A 17,964-nucleotide genomic window follows, 5' to 3' on the forward strand; every position below is an offset into this window, starting at 1 on the left:
CATGCTAAAAACCTGCTAGGATTGGCATGGCTCCAGCTGTTAGCTCATGTTGGCCTTGTCTCCTGGCACAGGGACAATGAAAGGAAGGCTCATCAGGAGATGCTCCACCATCCTCCCAAGCCCCTTTACCTGTTCCCGTTTTCATACTCCGTTTCGGCACAGTCGGGCTTGGTCCACACATTGAATTCATAGTCAGCCGTGGGCAGGGAGCTGCCAAACACAGCCGACACCGTGGTGCTGCTGCTGCTGCTGCTGTTCCCAGCTATGTCCCCTTCTCCTTCCTGGTGTTCCACCTTCTCCACGTGAGCCAGGTTCCCTGAGTCAAACTTGGAACTGAACAAGAGGCCGCCACAGCGTATCTCCATGTTTAGCCCGCCCCTGAGAGTGCGATTTCATCCTCTTGTCTGCACCAAGGCTGCTGCGGAGCTGTCCCTGAGCTGAGGAGTGCAGAAAACAACCCAACAATTAGAAGCCCCTCTCTCGCCACCGCTAACTTGTGATCATTGTATCGTACCTTCTGGGTTCCAGGGCCTCATTCTATGCCCTCACGGAGACCCACAAGGATTTGCTACAAAAACATGAATTGAACTATCAAGTTATACCCCTACACAAATTGCGTAGCACACCACTTCTTGTCAGAATATGTGGCCACCCACACACCTTCGCTTGCCTCCAGTTTGTTCAGCTCAGGCTCCACATGGGGCCTGACGTGAGACTGGAGGCTGTCTGGAGCAAGGACTGTTTTTCTATTTGTCCTATACACATGCAGCCCACTATTCAGCACTGTAAAAGCAGTCGGTACGCTTCCACAGCACCTTTTATCCTGAAGGGTCCCACAGCATTTAGCAAACTTAAATTGACACATAGCAGCAGGAGCTGCTGAGAACTCACTGCTTTGGAATCTCAGTCCACTTATTTAGGTGCTTAAATATGGATTTAGGAGCTGAACTTTAGGCACCTACTTTTGAAAATCTTAACCAAAGAATAACAATAACACCCGTTGAGAGGGTGTGAAGAGAAGGTAGAAAGAAAGAAAACAGTTAACAAGGTTTCCAAGCCTAGGAAAGACAAAGAGCTTAATTACAGCTCCTACAGAGAGGGACACCCTCAAAGATAGAGAGGTCCTCTCTTTTCTCCTGACAGCAATCTGAGAGGAAACCATTGACAGACTTCTGAAATGAACACAAGAAATCAATCCACCGCTGAAATCACCAGGAATGGATTTAGTCTAAAGGCTTTATACGCTGAAGACATCGTATATAAAAATGACCTTTTTGTGTGTGTGCAGAGGTGGGACAGGGGAGGAGAGTAAGAATCTAAGAAGGTTTCTGGCCATCGTATTTCCACAAATGAGCAGATCATTCACACATTTGCAAGAGACAGCACTAAGCTCAAAAACTTCAGGATGAAATCAAAGTTGAAGCTACATGGTTTACCTCCCTATGAACCAATCAGCTGTGCTGCAGCAAATGGGCCAGGCCAGTTAGAGGTCAGCTCAAGGTATCCCATTTGTTACCTGCTGGATGAAACAGGCTTCCAAATACAGATGTTTTGCCAGTGGATCCTCCTCCCTCCTGCTTTTTATGCTTCTAAGTACAAATCATTGTTGAAGCTGGCCAACCTACAGGGTGAAACACAACACGATTCAAAGGCACTTAGATATTATGGTGCTCGATCTTACCTAATAACCGAGATCAAAAGGCAGCAACCCGATACCGATGAAAAAGGGAGCACTCTTCACACTGGCTCTTTGGGAAGGGGGATACCTACTGACAGCAGGGGACACAGACGTCTCCCTGCGGTGCAGAACAGTAGGTGGAAGGCGTCCTGGTCCACCGAAGCGTCCCTGCAGCCCGCACGGGGAAGACACCCCACCCCCGTTTGCCAGACGACGTGCAGGCCACTCCCTCACACCTGGGGAGAGCTGGAGATCGATGCCGTACAGATCTCCCGAGGACGCCGCGCTGACTCCAAGCCCAGCCCAGCTCCGGCGCCGCTCCCAGGGGCCGGGGTTCAGCAGCGCAGCCAGGCGAAGGACACGGCGGGGGCGCTGCAGGGGAGCCCCCTCTCCGGGGCGGGATTGATCCCGAGACCCTCGGGCCCGGGGGCTCCATGGCCCTGCTCCGGGCCCGGGGGCTCCATGGCCCTGCTCCGGGCCCGGACACAGCAGGGCGCGGGCCTGGCGCCGGGGTCCCGCGGCCTGTCACACGCGCGCAGCGCCGGAGCCGCGGGGACCGGAGTCGGGGGGGGGGGGGGGGAGGCAGCGGCTGGGAGGAGCCCAGAGCGCGAGTCCCATTGTCACAGACGTGCCGGGGGGGCGGGGCCCGCGGGGCGGAGGCGCCGAGCGCGCGGCGGGGGGGCGGGGGTGCCGGGCGCGCGCGGTGGGGGGAGGGGCGGAGGCGCCGAGCGCGCGCGGTGGGGGGAGGGGCGGAGGCGCCGAGCGCGCGGCGGGGGGGGCGGGGCCCGCGGGGCAGAGGCGCCGAGCGCGCGGCGGGGGGGCGGGGGTGCCGGGCGCGCGGGGGCCCGCGGGGCGGAGGCGCCGAGCGGGGGGGGCGGGGCCCGCGGGGCAGAGGCGCCGAGCGCGCGCGGTGGGGGGAGGGGCGGAGGCGCCGAGCGCGCTACCAGGCCCCGGCAGAGGAGCCACCGGCGGAGTCTCTCACCTCCACCTGCCGGGCCCCGCCGTCCGCCCCTCTCTGCTCCCCGGAGCCCGGCCCCGCTCGGGACCCAAACAACGGCCGGCCCGACAACAACAACGCGCCCGCCCATTGGTCGGCCCCGCCCCGCGGAGCAACACGCCCGCCCATTGGCCGGTCCCCTGCACGTCAGAGCAACGCGCTCGCCCATTGGCCGGCCCTTCCCCTTAGCGCAACGCGCCCGCCCACGGGCTGGCTGCACGAAGGGGAGGAGCGAGCCGCAAAGGGGCGGGGCTCCGGGGGGCGCTGGTTTAAGGTTCGGCTGCGAGGGGAAGGAGGGGTCCGCAGGTTCGAGCCCCGCAGCGCCGGAGGAGCCGGACCGGGACCGGGACCGGGACCGGGACCGGGACCGGCTCCCGCCAGTCTCGGGTGCCCCCGCTCGTCCACGCGGGAGGAGGTGCGGGATCGATTGGAGGCGGGTCTCGCTCAGGTGGGGCCGCCGGGGGCTTGTGGCGCCGTAGAGCCCCCGCCTCGGGTGCGCCCGGGGGCGAGTGCAGCGCGGGGGCCTCTGTGCCCGAGACCGGGGCCCCCCCGCGACTCCCCCGCCGCCCCCCCCGCGGCAGCCCCAGCGGTCGGGGGGAGCTGGGGCCGGGGGGGCATGTCCAGCGGGGGGCATGGCAGAGGGGCGTTGCGGGCCCGATGGCATGGATCACATTGGTGGATGTGCAGGGGAAGGAGCCTCTGATGGTGCGGCTGATGTCACTGGGCCCTGGGAGGGTGTCCCCTGAATAGATCTGTGGGCACAGCTGGCAACGGGCTTTGTTGCAGGGTTTGGTTCCTGGGTTAGTGGGTCTGTTGTGTGGTGTGTGGTTGCTGGTGAGTATTCGCTTCAGGGTGGGGGGGGCTGTCTGTAAGCGAGGACTGGCCTGTCTCCCAAGATCTGTGAGAGTGATGGGTCGCCCTTCAGGATAGGTTGTAGATCCTTGATGATGCGCTGGAGAGGTTTCAGTTGGGGGCTGAAAGTGAGGGCTAGTGGCGTTCTGTTATTATCTTTGTTGGGCCTGTCCCGTAGTAGGTGACTTCTGGGGACTCTCCTGGCTCTGTCAGTCTGTTTCTTCACTTCCGCAGGTGGATCATTACACAAAGTAAAACTGTTTCCCCATGTTTATCCTCCTCCCCCCCGCCCCCAACTGTTCTTCACACGTTCTTATCAACTGCTGGATGTTAGGCCTAGACTCTAAGAATTTAGGTGTATTCTTATCACTTGGCTAGTGATAGAGAGGTATAAAAGAAAGAATCAAAATCACTGTCTGCTGGTGTAAGGGCCTTCTCTCCCCGTGACAGTCTGGGGCCCTGTGCTTAGGCTCAGGCCTTAGGCTAAGCAGCAGAGGCAGCCATAAGCTGGGAAGCGAACGGTCACCTCCTCACATTCCAACCTAGGCACACTGACAGAAAGTGCTATGGGGCTGTTAGGCACTATCAGGACAGGATTGTGTCCTATCGCCTCCAGAGAAAGGGAAGTGCCTAGAAGATGTATCAATATATCAATATTGTATCACTTATCAATAGCTGGGATGTGAAATCCTCACTTCTGTATTGTTTTGTCATTATAGTTCCCACTTTGCTGTTGTTTGTCTGTATAATCTCTGTCTGGTTCTGTGATTGTTTCTCTCTGCTGTATAATTAATTTTGCTGGGTGTAAACTAATTAAGGTGGTGGGATATAATGGGTTAGCTAATCATGTTACAATATGTTAGGATTGGTTAGTTAAATTTCAGGAAAATGATTGGCTAAGGTATAGGTAAGCAGAATTCAAGTTTTACGATATAGTCTGCAGTCAATGAGGGGTGGGGAATTGGAATCCTGTTTTGCTAAGGGGGGAATGGGAACAGGGACACAGGTGTAAGGCTCTGTGGTGTCAGAGCTGGGAAGGGGGACACTAAGGAAGAAAACTGGAATCATGCTTGCTGGAAGTTCACTCCAAACAACATTGAATTGTTTGCACCTTTGGACTTTGGGTATTGTTGCTCTCTGTTCATGCGAGAAGGACCAGGGAAGTAAGCTGGTAAAGAAATAAGCCCCCAACACTGGAAATGGCCCACCTTGATTATCACTACAAAAGGTTTTCCCTCCCCCCCCCCCACTCTCCTGCTGGCAATAGCTCACCTTACCTGATCACTCTCCTTACAGTGTGTATGGTAACACCCATTGTTTCATGTTCTCTATGTCTATAAATCTCCTCATATTTTCCACTGAATGCATCCGATGAAGTGAGCTGTAGCTCACGAAAGCTCATGCCCAGATAAATTGGTTAGTCTCTAAGGTGCCACAAGTCCTCCTTTTCTTTTTGCGAATACAGACTAACACAGCTGCTACTCTGAACCAGACTGTGCACCCCATGTCTGATGGAACCACTCCAAGCCCCCCAGCACCCTGGCCAGAGCCCTCCTGAAATGCACCCTTGCAAACCACCCCCATGACCTTCCTGCCAGTGCTGCTGCCCTTAGCCCCTACCCCTCTGGCTACTGGCAGCGGTGCAGCGTGTAGGGCTTGCCCCAGCAGGGGAGACGCTGGCTCCAACTGGTGAGCTGCGGCCACCCAACCCCTCGGTGCTCTCCTGGCAGCTCTGACCTATGTGCCCTTGGCCCTTCGTTTTCTTGTCTCCTGTCTCCAGCCAGCTAGCCCAGGGGCTGGCAGCCCCAGAGGCATGTGAATAACCTGCCCCTTTCTGTATCCCCCCTATTACCTCTTCCCTTTCCCCACAAACCCACCAAGGCAGGAGTCATCGATTCTCTTCCTGCCCTGCTCCAGCATTGGCTCCCATCAGCTGCGCTTCCAAGCCGTCCTTTCCCTCGAGGCAGGGGCCAGGTCCTGTTTGTGATGGCCAGCACCGCGCCCCTGGCCTGGCCTCGGTGGTTCAACCGGCCTTCTGTCCAAACAGGGCCTATACAGGAGATCCCTGACACCGCCATGCAGGGATCATGTGTGGAGAGCTCAGCGTGGGCCCCACCAGAGGCTGTGCCGAGGGCTGCATGGAACCTGCTGCACATTTCTATGCTGTCCTAGGCCTTTGCTCTCCCTTGGCTTCATCCCCAGCCCGCGGGCTGCCAGCCAGGCCCTGGGACTCACCAGTGCTGGGCCAGCGGCTCACAGCCTAGGCAGGAGAACATGAGCCTGTCCTCGCTCCTAGAAACCAGCCCTGCTCCCTGTGGATATGCTCCTCAGGACAGGGAAATGGCTCTGGCCAGGTATGACCCAGCAGGGGCTATGGGGGCACAGCCTCTTCCCCCTAGAGTCCTAATGAGGCCAGTGGCCACTGTGGCATTTTAACCCAGGGTATGACAAAAGCAAGACACAGAGAGCACTGACTTCTGCCTTCCCTTCCCTCTGGTTTTACTCACTCACCGGTGCCCTTCCCACAAGGAGGCTGCAAGCTCTGTGAGGTTAGGGTGGCATCACCCCATGGGGCCATGCAGCACCCAGCCCAACAGACCATGAATGGCACCTCTGGGCACTGCCATGGGACAAGTAGTCATGGGGGGTGCCAATGGAGTTGAAGACCAGCCCCCTTGGGAGTACAGCAGTAGGACAGTGAGACTGGACAGGTTAAAACTCCTCATGCCCAGGGGCAGTGGGAACCTTGGGAGAGGACAAGCTCAGGCAGGGAATGGGGAAGGGAGAGTGAGGGGGGCCATCAGGGAGACACTGAAGCAGGGGTCTGCAAGGTGGGAGGGAACCAGGAAAGCAGCGCTCACAGCAGGAGGCCACCCTGCCTGTAATGGGTGGACAGGGCTTCTGGTCTAGAGGGGGCAGCAGGCGACTCTGTGCAGTGTTAAGATGGCCAATGAGGGTGCTGGAGAGAAAGGGGGATAGTAGAGATGGGGTGGGTGGGTGGAAGGAAATCAAGGGATGGCTTTTCCAGGGTGGGGTGGGGGATGCAGGAGTGTAGCTTCAGGGCCAGGAGATGGTCAAGAGCCATGGACAGTCAGGGCTGCTGAGTCAGGGTTGGTAACAGCTCAGTCGTCCTCTGAGCACAGGGCCATGTATGCCAGGGGAGGGCCAAGGGGACAGAGGCCAAGAGGTTCCACAGATTTTGTATCAGTTACAGCCAGAAGGGACCGTCTGATCATCTCCCCTGACCTCCTGTAGATCAGAGGCCATTAAACCCCACCCAGTGACCATGTGGAGCCGAGAACTTGGGCTAGACTAAAGTCCTCAGCACCGTGAGCCACAGGCAGAGTCCAGGAGAGACCAAGGGGCCATCAGTACCCGGGCCCCTGCAGTGGCAGGGTCTTGATTAGGTGGGATGTACCCCAATGATCCCAGCAGGTAACCTGTGCCCCCCACTGCCAAGGCAGACAATCCCCCACCCAGGTCCCTGCCAACCTGCCTTGAAGGGGAATTCCTTCCCAACCCCAAATCTGGCCCTCAGACCCTGAGCATGTGAGCAAAACACACCAGCCCAGCACCTCAGAGGGTTCTTTGTACCATCCTGCCAGGTGTCCCAGCTCCCACTGTGGCCAATCCCTGATGCTTCCAAGGAAAGTGAAAAAACAATCCATCTGGCTAATTGGACATTTGGGGGAGTGGATCCAGCCCAACCCCTGCACAGACCAGCTGAAGAAGGAGATCTGATTATTGCTTTTGGCCCTAGATTGGAAGCAGGTGGGCAGACGGGCTCAGGGTCAGGCTGTGCAAAGGGTAAAAGTGCAGAACTGGTCCCAGGACAAGGCCAACTGCTTTTGTTTGCAAGATCCTAGCCCTGGAAGGCTGGAGGAGGGATGGGGCTGAGAGAGAAGTAAAGCGGTTCACTGGAGAAGTGAGTGCTGAGTGGAGCAAAGCAGCATAGTGCTGACTGTCTCTGAGGGGCTCTGCTGAGCAGGGTGGGTGGCAAATGCAGAGGAGAGTAAAGCTGGGGTTGCCAGAGGGAAACCATGAGTCAAGAGCAGCAAGAAAGCTGAGGCCAATTAAACTCTTCCTTTGAGCTTTGGCTTCTCCCCACTTGGCACCACAGGGAGCTCTGGCCACAGGTCTTTGATCCACAGGACAATGGGAAGGAGCCCTCTTTACAAACACTCCTGTATGGCCAGGGGAGGGATAGGCCTGCCCCAGTGATTACAGTCCCCACTGACCAGGTCCCAGAGCTGTTCCCCCTCCACCACTGCCAAGGGCAGTTTTCTAAATGAAGGACAGTGCAGGGGCATAGATCAAATAGAGTTTCCTTTATTTCATTTGAGAAGAGTCATATACAATTTAAATTATTTGGGTCCTGCAACCTTTGGAATTCTGTTAACAGACAGGAACACAGGCAGCTGTGTGATTCTCCTTCTGGTCCCGTCACAGGTGGCAAGAGGGGATCTTGGACACAGGGGAGACTCATGCATGGCAAGGCACACCCCAGCCGTGGGCAGACGACGATGCCCAGTGCTCCCCAAGGAGAGCACACCTCAACAAGACATACAAGCATGGAGAAGTGAGGCCCCTGCCACGCCCGTCTCCCCCCCCGAGTCCTCACACTGGCACCCAGCACACCCTGTGTCTCCAGCGATGGAGGGTTTGGGGTGTTGGGAAAACTCCCTAGCAGGCTGCAGAGGGCAAGGAGGCAGGGAAGGAGACAGGCTTTCTTAGACTACCAGAGCAGCAGGACTGCACTGAGCTAGCTGATCCTTTGGGGGACAATATGGCTCAGATGAGGCAGTGGGTTCACCAAGCAGCCTCCACTGCTCCCCACCAGGGCTCAGCTCGGTTAATATGGCTTTTACAGATGTGCCTGAACATCTCCCCGCCCATTAGTCACCCTGCTCTGACTCTTCTCTCATCTAGGCTGATCGCCAAGAGCCTCCCAGCTATCTACCCTGCAGCAACAGCCTCGCCCCATTCCCAGTGTCTAAGGGAGCAGCCAGGGCCTCGGCTGCTGAGACTGCCAGCCAGGGGGCTAGCTGCTGCTTCTGGTGGGGGGGGGAAGGGTGGTGACAGAGACTGGCCCCGGAGGACAGGCTGGCTGAGACCCAAGCAGCTCATTTCACAGAGGGCCCGTCGCTGGGCACAGAGAACAGGAGGCTAAAGAGCAGGCTGTTCCCTTGAAGCTGGAACTAGTCGAGAGGAGGATGGTCACTGCTGCAGTCTAGGACTGAGAATCCCCCAGCCCCACGCAGGGCTGGGGGCAGGAGATGGGTGTGGGGAGCGCGGAAGCACCTCGCTCTGCCAGCGGAATGAGACCCGCTCCAGACCTCTCCACCCAGTGGCCAGGTGACACTATTCACACTCGGCTCCTGCCTGTGCAAGCTGGGGTAGAGTCTGGCTCTGGTTAGATCTTATCCTGGGCAGGAGAGCAGCCTTCCCGCAGAGGCCTGTCCAGCTGGCTGGGGAGAGAACAGCTCCTCCTCCTGCCACAGGCTCTGGGCCTCCTCTCCCCCTCCAGTGCCAGGACAGCTGCGCCAGCGACCGCCACGCCTCCGGCCCCTCCTGGGGGGGGGTTAAGACGCCGCCAGGAGGGGAAGGTCCAGTCTGATACGGAGAGACAGGCTGCCCTACAGGCACAGGGGCAAGGAATACGTGAAATGAACGAAACACCCCCTCTCGCCTCCCCCCTGAACTGGAGCCTGAATCTGTTCTGCTCCCATGGAAAATACCTTCCCCAGGGCTTCAGGGCCTGGCTGCCAAAGCCAGATGTTACTCAGCCTGCCCCGCAGCCAGCTCCAGCACGGGCTCAGCCGCCAGCCGAGGACTGGAGCACCCTCGGTAAGGCATCCCACGGGAGCTGGGTTTGGCCCTTCTCTCCTCTCCCCCTTTGGGGCACTGGAGAGGTCCTCTGGCAGTGGGTGTGGCTTGGGGAGTCAGGGCCCAGCACGTAGCACTCCCTCCTGATCCCAATGGCCAAAGCAGAGCGATGCCTGCTGGGGACTGGAGTCCCCAAGGCCCACGCTGCCACCTTCAGCGGAGGGTAGAGTTGCTCTGTTCCACATTGCAGCTCCTTGGAAAGCTGCCAGCACATCCCGATAGCTGTTAGAATCTGGGGGGCTGCTAGGAACAACCGACACGTTGTCAATGCAGGTTTGCCCTGCCCGAGATGGGCTCTGAGCGGCTGCCCCCTGGGCAGGGCAATGGATCAGAGCAAAGTAGGTGACCTAAGGCTGCATGGCGAGATTCAGCAAACTAAGTGACAGCGGTTGGGGCCGGGGGAGTCAATCGGGAAGCGAGCTCATGGGCTGCTACCACTGCACCTCCACGCCAGACACCAACGCCTTCGAAGAGGAACAGACGGTCCATGCACTAAATTAAACGGAATGCATCTGTCTGACAACTCATCTGGGACAGTAACATCCCAGTGGCTGGTCCAAAGCCACATGAGCTGAGCGGGGAGGGCTGAGTCCACATGGGAGGGGAGAGGCGCGAGGCTAGCCTGGGCAGGCAGGCAGAGATGTCTATGTGCTGCCAGGTGCACACCTGAGCCCCCACCCTGTGAGGGGCTGCTCTTCCCGATAACGTCACTGCTAAGACAGCAAAGCACAGGGCCTGTTACAGGGCTGGGCCCAGGTGGAGAGGCACAGTCAGCCGCTCACTTGCCAGAGTTATGGGCCAGGGGTGGGAGAGCTGGACATGAATAACCAAAACTAAATCACAGGGTGCATAAAGCTTGGACATGTCACCCCAGGGAAAACCACCCCAGCTACCCCCGCCTCTCAGCCAGCGCAGACACCTGCTCCAACCCCTCAATGCAGGCTACACTGAAAACACACTGTCCTTTGTCACTATACAAGAGGAGATTAGTGACGCGAACGTCGTCCCCACTGCTCCAGAGAGCCAGGCTCTAGTGTCCAGAAATCATGGCCAAGGCCCAGTTCTTGACGGCTAGCGTTGTGTTTTGCAGGTATATCCAGGAGGAATAGGTAAAGCTTGTCAGATGTTTTCTCATGCAATCCCATGATACTTCTCCACTAGAAGAGTAAGGATACCAGGTTATAGGCTAACAGCTTACAGACAGCTGCTAAGCAGACCAGCCGCAGCAAATGCAGCTGTCTCACACCCACGCAAGCCACTAAAGGGGACAACCGAAATCTACTGCAGGGAAAGTCCACTCCCCAGTTCATGTACAGACACCCATGCACAAAGTAAACAGGACTTCTCCGGCATTCCCTTGACCCCACCAGGCAAACGCCAACACCTCTGCTTGCTAGTCTGTGCCTGCCACTAACCAAGGGCAATAAGAAAATAAATAGCTCGGCTCCTGTGGAGATGAGCTCCAGCACAAAGCCCTAAAGAATCAAACACACAGAATCACCTGCCTTGCTCTGGACAGCTGCAACTTCTGGGGCATTTCACATCACACCTGAGTTCATGTACCTGAGGGTGTGCACTCCCAGTGCCCAGCAGCAGAGTCCATGACAAAGAGAAGTTTCTGGGCTGGGCAGTATTTTAGCCAGAGGGCAAAAAGCCAGGGGATTCTGGAGGAAGGACGGACAGGCTTGTGGCCAAGGCCCTGGACTGGGAGATCTTGGATCAAGCCTCAGTTCTGTCACTGACTCCACGTGTGAGCTCAGGCATGTGCCTTAATCCAAGTCTGGCTCCACCCCTGGGAACAGCGATCACTAACACTGCCCCTTCCTCTGCTCTGTTCTGACTCGTTGGGGCCAGGACCATGTCTTACCACGTGCCCCCCGCACAAGGGGGCTCCAGGCACTACCTCAGTGCCCACTTATCACTCCCCTGGCTCTAGTTCAAACATTCCCCTTTTACAGACTCGTACGTGGACCCAGGGAATTACTCACAAACTGCTTCTGTTCCTTCTAACCAAGGGCAGATGGGCCTGACCCCTGGGACAGTGGAGCCTCCCCACTTTTTGACCCCAAAGCTCACAAACAAGACGAAAGGAACAAGAACAAAAGCCAATCAAGCGGCCAGCGCTGCTCACTTGCAAGCGTCCACACAGAGCTCCCATCCCCGCTCGAGGGCTGCCCCTATGGATTCCAGCGCTGGCAGCAGGCAGCTCTGCAGGAGGAAGAGTAACAGCTCCTTGATGCATTCAGCAAAGTGCAGCACGAAGTCCGGAAGCCAGGCCTGGAGCTGAGAGCGAAGGGGCAAAAAGCGGTTTGCTTAGCAACGTGCTCCGTCAATCTATCCACCTGGCTCGCGTCAGACCAATTCCAGGAGGGCTGCAGCCATTAACACCCGGTCAGTTAGAACAAACCGTGGGCTGCAGGGCTCTCTCTTGTCTGGGAAGACAAAGCTCTTCACTAAACCCCACCCCGCTAAATCTTCCCAGCCGGAGGCCTAGCTGCAGTAGGCAGAGCCCCACCCCCACTGGTACTCACACTGTGACAGGCCCAGCCTCCTGGGGCTAGTTCAGATCCCCATATCCTAGCACAACAGGGTATCCTTCACACCCCCCCGAAAGACAGGTGCCTACCCTCAGCACTATTGCCAGAGACAGCTTGTTCAACAGCCTTAACTGTCGTACGCTCCTGTCACACGTGCTCTGAGATGCGTGTGACCTGGTGTCACTAACCAGAACAGGCAGTTCTCTGCAGCAGGTTTCTGCCTCCCGAGCTGGTGAGCAGGCAGCTAATGCAAGTTCTTCCTTACCCACTCAATGAACCAGGGCAGGTTGTCTTTGACCCATGAGATCTGAGAGGAACATTTCCCAGAGACATAAACTGCAGTCTCGTTGGTCTTTGTCCAAACCAGTTTCAGGTTTGGTCCCAACACCGTCAGCACTTGGGAATAATAAACAGGGACGTTCCTCTCCAACCAGCTGGAAGACAGAAGGCAGCTAGCATCAGTATCTGAACAGCAAAGGCAATTGGGGAAACGGAACCACAGTGAAACCTGCCTTTCGAGACCAGGCAAACGGAGGGGGGGCTGTAAGGTTGTATTAGGAACCTTGGGGACCATTCGCGAGTGGCTTTCCAAGACAAGGGGATTTCCTAATGTCTGTGGTCTTCAGTGCATTAGTAACCCCACATGCATTCATGCTCATTTGGCCCCTTTGCTTAATTAAAAACTGTCACTGACCTGTATCCTTCCAGGGAGTAATGAGACACTTTATTCCAGGCTTGCTGGGAGACCGACAAGATGCCTGAGGAGCGAAGGATGTGAGCAGAAGAAGCTGGAAAAGAACAGAGGACTTTGGGAGAGGAATTTAGATAAGGGTTGGCCTGATTTCCTAAGCCACAGCACCTGGCAGCGCTCAAACACAGCATGCTCTGCAAGCTCTCCCTCCTGTGGCTGCAGTTTGTGCAGCTAGCGGGAAGCAAAGGCTTTCAGAGAAAGTTTGTTACAGTAGGGTTAGGGGCAGGGCAGGGGCAACTGTCATCGGCAGGAAGTCCTAGACACACAGGGAACCCAGCGTGGAGAGCAGCCGCAGAGAGAAATAGCTACTGAGCGGGTAGAGGTGGTCCTGGGAGAGACGACAGCCCCCGTGGTTAGCACGGTTCCACAAGGGCCGCGTGGACCCAGCCACACAGGGGAAGGAACGGAGGCTGCTGGCGTTGCTCGATGACCTGGGCTCTGAGTAGGCATTATTCTGCAGAAGGCTCACAAAGCCACAGCCATGGGACTGCGCGGAGGCAACACGAAGATCTTGCTGCTCAGGTTGGGAGGTGGACGGGGAACGCTGCTGTCTGACGAGTAAGGCTGTGACTGTGTCACAGAGGTCACGGATTCCATGACTTCCCGCAACCTCCCTGACTTCCGCAGCTGCAGTGGCCGGAGCAGCAGCCTGGAGCAACTGAGCATCGGTCCCGGGGACAGCCCTGGGGACTGCCTGAGCTGCAGCGATCCCAGGGGTGGCCGGAACAACGGCCCTGGAGGCTGTCGGGAGAGCCGTCTCCTGGGGCCTCGGAGCAATGAGCCACTGGGGCAGGGCCCCCCTAGAGTAGCGGAGCCCAGGAGCAGAGATTCAGTCAGGGGGATTTATAGTAAAAATCATGGACAGGTCACAGGCCCTGAATTTTTATTTATTGCCCATGACCTGTCCATGACTTTTACTAAAAATCCCCGTGACTAAAGCGTGGCCTTATTGATGCGTGAAGGGTGAACAGAGACATGCCCCTCGTGAGGGGCAGTGTGGCCTGCGTGGGACATGCTCCCGTTGCTGGCTGCAGAAGGGATGAAAGCATCCACGCAACACAGGTAACAAAGCCCACCGATTCCCAGCAGGGAGCCACACGGCCCTGGAGGAAAAAAGGTAGCCACTAGCATGGACTCTGGGATGCACAAGAAGGAGAACCTGCTGGGGAATCACAAACAATGGACATTTACAAATCACACTCTCCTCCGTGGAGCTGATACGGTTTCAGTGGGGGAAGGGCTTACCTTGAAAAGACCCCTGTGTCCTGATGTCATGCACCAGGAAGCCAGCAGCGAACACCAGAACCACAAGCAGCAGTCGAACCCAGGGGAAGCCACGGCCTTTCATCTTATGCAGCAGGTTCTTGGAAAGAGAACAAAAAGTACCTGATGATGCTAAATGCAGCCATGTCCGAACTGCTTAACCATAGGCTCCTACAACTGAAACTTTGGGTCCCCAATTTTGTTGTTCTTTTTTACTCCCCCCTCCCATCCGTTGTGTTCCTTTCACTTTTCCTGCTGCCCTGCGCACAGTGCCTGGACTTCTCTGCGCCCTGTGCAGATGGTTCCCCACTCGCCGAGCTTGCGGTTAGCCATACAGTCCTCTTCTCAACATGCGGCTGCTGTGTTTCCAGTTGTTTTACACAAGCTGCCAAGCTCTTCTTTGCAGCTGGAAGCAAGGAGAAAGAGCCAGCAGTGCCCTGCCAGTCCCTCTGAGCACCACTCCCAAGCTGCATCTGAAACCGAGCAACTCCTACAGACGCCAGAAGAGAAAAGCAGGAAAACAAACAGCCTGAGGACTCCCAGGGCAGCGTGCGGAAGTCCCACTCCTATCAATGCCAAACAGGCGCTAGGTGTGTGGGGTTAGTTCGCAAGCCTCTTCTGGCCTCCCTGGCCCAAACCGCCCTGCATGTGAAAGCCAGGCACCTTGCAGGCGGCATGGCAGGCTGCTAGATCCTGGAGGCTGTTTGGTCCTTTCACAGCAAGTTCTTCGTTAGTCACTTTGAACGAACAAACAGTTTCCTGGAGAGATTTTCGCACCTTGAAGAAAGAAAGACACTGAGTTCCACAACACAGAGATGCAACAGAACACCCCGCTCGGGCAGAACCTCTGAGGGCCCAAAGCATGGCCTACCGGGCAGCCACACTGCCCTGTCCGGTGCAGAGTGGCAGCCCACCCAGAGCCTGCTCCCATGCTGCCCCCAGTCCAGTTACTCAAGCCTCACTCTCTATCACACTTCCACCCCGCAAGGCCTGACACTGTGCGAGGGGGTCCGTACACTGGTTGTGTTCTGTCAGCCGGGGGTGGTGACCGCAGCTGCTCTAGGTTCTGTCCCACAGTCAGTGCAGACAGACTCACTGCTGCCAGTGCAGCACCCATACTGGGCAAAGTTCGGGCAGCCCAACTTGCACAAACCCCACGGATACCAGCAAGGGGGGAGGCCAGCTAGATCCCATGTAGTCCATTCCCTTCCTCCCAGGAAACCGGGGGGAGCAGTCTCTCGTCTGTTCTCCAGTCTAGTGGTACATGTAGAAATTCAATCTAGTTTAAAGTCCAAGAGCTGCAATCCAAATGGCAGACATGGAAGATGGGATGCACTGGAAAGCCCACAAAGGCATTCACTCTGGCCACATAATTATAAACTCCCTTCTGGGAGGCCTTGGAAAGAACATGGGACTTGACTACAGATGCACATTGGCCTGGGCTGGGCTCCACGCACTGGAGAGCAGCATGGGACAGCGGAGGGAGGGAAAGGAAACCAGGCACTGAGACCCGCAGCATCGGCACTGCGAAGGACACAGTACGAGACAAGGTCAGAGACGTAGGCAGGGAACGCAGAGTTATACAGCACTTTGAAGGAGAGGAGAAGATATGAACCATCTCAGTCTATACCAGTATGTTAGAAGGCTCCCTCCCAACAGTGACCAAGCACAACAGCCCCCGAGAGGCAGTGAGATTGCGTTAGCCCCACTTGGAAAGTGCCCTCGAAGTAGGCATGGCAGGATTCAATTTTTACCAGTAACCATTGATTTCAACGTACACAAACCGCCAGGAACACATTTCCATCGACAAGTGACATTTATAGATAAGCAAAGTAAGAAAAACAGGGGCTGAGATCTCAGAGTTTCATTTAAAGGTATTTCTAGGTATATTTTGACATGCAATGCTGACAATGGGTTTTAATGGTTATTAAGATTTAACTCTTTGAATCTCGACATTAACTACCATTAAAGAATTATTGTCTGACCCCCAGCATCTCCCACACCTGTGAGCATTTAACAATAAAAACAATGCTTAAAACAAATATCGCTACTGTGTCAAAATGATAAAACCGCAGCAATTCTGCCCAGCTCGCTGCAAGGCAGAACTGAAACACAGGCAAGATTAAGCAACTGGCCAGATCACACAGGGAGTGGACGGCAGAGCTGGGTTTGAACCCTGATCTCCTAAGTGCCAGTTCAGTGCCGCCTTCCTCCCTCCAGCACATACCGCCCCATGGAAAGGGACTGCTGCCCCACTGTCCCTGCCCTCCAGCCCACCCCCCGCAGATCACCTACCTTTTTGGTGGTGCTGTCCCAAGACTCCAACAGATGGTTCAGGAGCAAGCTGTGGAGCCAAAGGAAACACGTCTCAGTCTCTCTGTGGAAGGGTGTTGCCAGCAGACTAGTGTTTTGAAAGCTGGCTGGAGCAGGAAGATGTCCAACCACAGAATTTAGTGATTATGGACATCTCGCTCCTCTCTTCCCACAGGCTGCTTTTGCTCCAGCTGTTCTTCCTCGCATGGTCCCTCCCCAGCCCTCACGCAGAAGATGTCAGGGCTGTGCTGTATATCCCAGCCTGCCAGGCAGGCCAGAGAGTATGTCCTAGAGGGCTCCATGGAGTTTCCATGCTGCCTGGATGTGCTTATGGAGGCCCAATACTGCAAAGGGTCACCAGTCACGGGGAAGAGAAGGCCTGGACCACCCTGAAGGCAGCAATAGTCAGCTCCGAGCCACTGCCCCAGCCTCACAGAGTTCACGCTGCAGTAAGGAGTGAGGGGCACGTTCCTGGGACTCAAAGGAACATTAACAACTGGCCCCACTAACACCAGGGGCCCCTGCCTGGAGATAAGGGAATCTCCCCAGATAACTCTGTGAAGCACAGCTCTGGCCTTTGCTGCAGCTGTGCAGGACGCAGCCATGCAGGGAAAGCACGTTAGCCAGGCTGGCTGTGCACCAAGCCCATAGCTCTGCTCAGACAGTTGCTCTCGATTTCCGGAATTTCATCAGAATGGCTCAACTTCCCAACAGTCAGCCCAGTGTGGTTCTGGGGGAATCTGACAGTTACCCCAACGCTCCAGCCCTAGGCTTGTACGCAAGCAGACATGCTGGGCTATCAGTTGAACTGCCGCTCTCCGGAGGAATCATTTCTTGTTAAACTCATCAGGCTTGTTGTCAGCTCCTCCTGGGCTCGCTGCCATCACAGGGTGGGTACCTTCCTCTCCCCCCGTTAGAACATCAGCTGTGCCCCCTGTGTAGCCCGAGTCCTCCAGAACAGACCCTGAGCCAAGCCCAGGCAAGAGGAAGTGGATCATCTGCCTCCTGCTGACTGTTTCTGCTCATGTGCATCGGCCCAAAGCCCAGCCGGCCATGTGCACACACCTACCTGGACTGGGAGAGGTGTTTAGTGTACAGCTGTCGCCAGACGCTGAAGCTCAGGGCATCCATGCTCAGGCACTCATTCAGGCAGATCAGGAGCTATGCAGGAGGAAAGCAGAAGGGCTGGATGGCTGCTTGCTACAACTTCAGCGTGTCTCCAGTCCTCCCTCGGGGAGGCTATAAGTTCTGCTACCACCACACTACACCCGCAGCTTGCCAGGCCAAAAGCTTGTTGACAGAGTTTGGGACCTACATGCAAGGGACCTGATTTCCAGAAGGGCTGAGCAGCCCCAGCTCTCCCTGAAGCTCACAGCAGCTCCGAAAACCAGGCCCACTCGCCCCCTGCGAACGAGACAGCGTTTCTGATCCTGTGGCAGTATTTGGCTTCCCCACTTGATAGAACCAGCCCTGGTTCAGCACGCCATCTTGGACCACCCAGCACCACTATGCAGTTCAGGTTATTTCTCAACTCTTTTCTCTAGTCTAGTTCTCCCATCTCTCTAGCTACCTACTTACAGCGTACTAATCACCATGGTATCCAGGCACTGGACCCCTCACACCTGCACTTCCCTCAACGCACAAAATCTGGGGCTCGGCCTTTTTTTGCTTTGTTGTAATGGATAAA

General features: G+C 56.4%; 2 protein-coding genes across 10 annotated transcripts in view; both read right to left on the reverse strand.

Annotated features, from left to right (window-relative positions):
• AGBL5 (AGBL carboxypeptidase 5) overlaps positions 1-2,779 on the reverse strand; it is a 45,289-nt gene extending 42,510 nt beyond the window's left edge. For 5 of the 8 annotated variants that reach the window (XM_084624532.1, XM_084624531.1, XM_084624533.1 and 2 more), the window contains exons 1-3: positions 2,661-2,779; positions 1,517-1,621; positions 130-437 (exon numbers count right to left, since the gene is read on the reverse strand). In XM_084624532.1, the coding sequence (XP_084480658.1) occupies positions 130-365 (236 nt within the window). In that variant the 5' untranslated portion in view covers positions 366-437; positions 1,517-1,621; positions 2,661-2,779. Of the gene's footprint in view, positions 1-129; positions 438-1,516; positions 1,622-1,770; positions 1,877-1,914; positions 2,184-2,660 lie in introns of those variants that run through there. The other 3 variants (XM_084624528.1, XM_084624529.1, XM_084624535.1) reach the window with 3 other exon arrangements.
• Positions 2,780-7,840: 5,061 nt separating this feature from the next.
• Positions 7,841-17,964, reverse strand: part of TMEM214 (transmembrane protein 214) — a 37,413-nt gene continuing 27,289 nt past the window's right edge. The window contains exons 10-17 of one of the 2 annotated variants that reach the window (XM_084625053.1): positions 17,347-17,438; positions 16,260-16,308; positions 14,628-14,741; positions 13,947-14,064; positions 12,645-12,738; positions 12,216-12,384; positions 11,545-11,696; positions 7,841-10,570 (exon numbers count right to left, since the gene is read on the reverse strand). In XM_084625053.1, coding sequence (XP_084481179.1) covers positions 10,444-10,570; positions 11,545-11,696; positions 12,216-12,384; positions 12,645-12,738; positions 13,947-14,064; positions 14,628-14,741; positions 16,260-16,308; positions 17,347-17,438 — 915 coding nt within the window. In that variant the 3' untranslated portion in view covers positions 7,841-10,443. The remainder of the gene's footprint in view (positions 10,571-11,544; positions 11,697-12,215; positions 12,385-12,644; positions 12,739-13,946; positions 14,065-14,627; positions 14,742-16,259; positions 16,309-17,346; positions 17,439-17,964) is intronic. The other variant, XM_084625054.1, reaches the window with a different exon arrangement.

Source organism: Lepidochelys olivacea (genome assembly GCF_965140295.1).
Source record: "Lepidochelys olivacea isolate rLepOli2 genome assembly, chromosome: 3".
Taxonomy (NCBI): domain Eukaryota; kingdom Metazoa; phylum Chordata; order Testudines; family Cheloniidae; genus Lepidochelys; species Lepidochelys olivacea.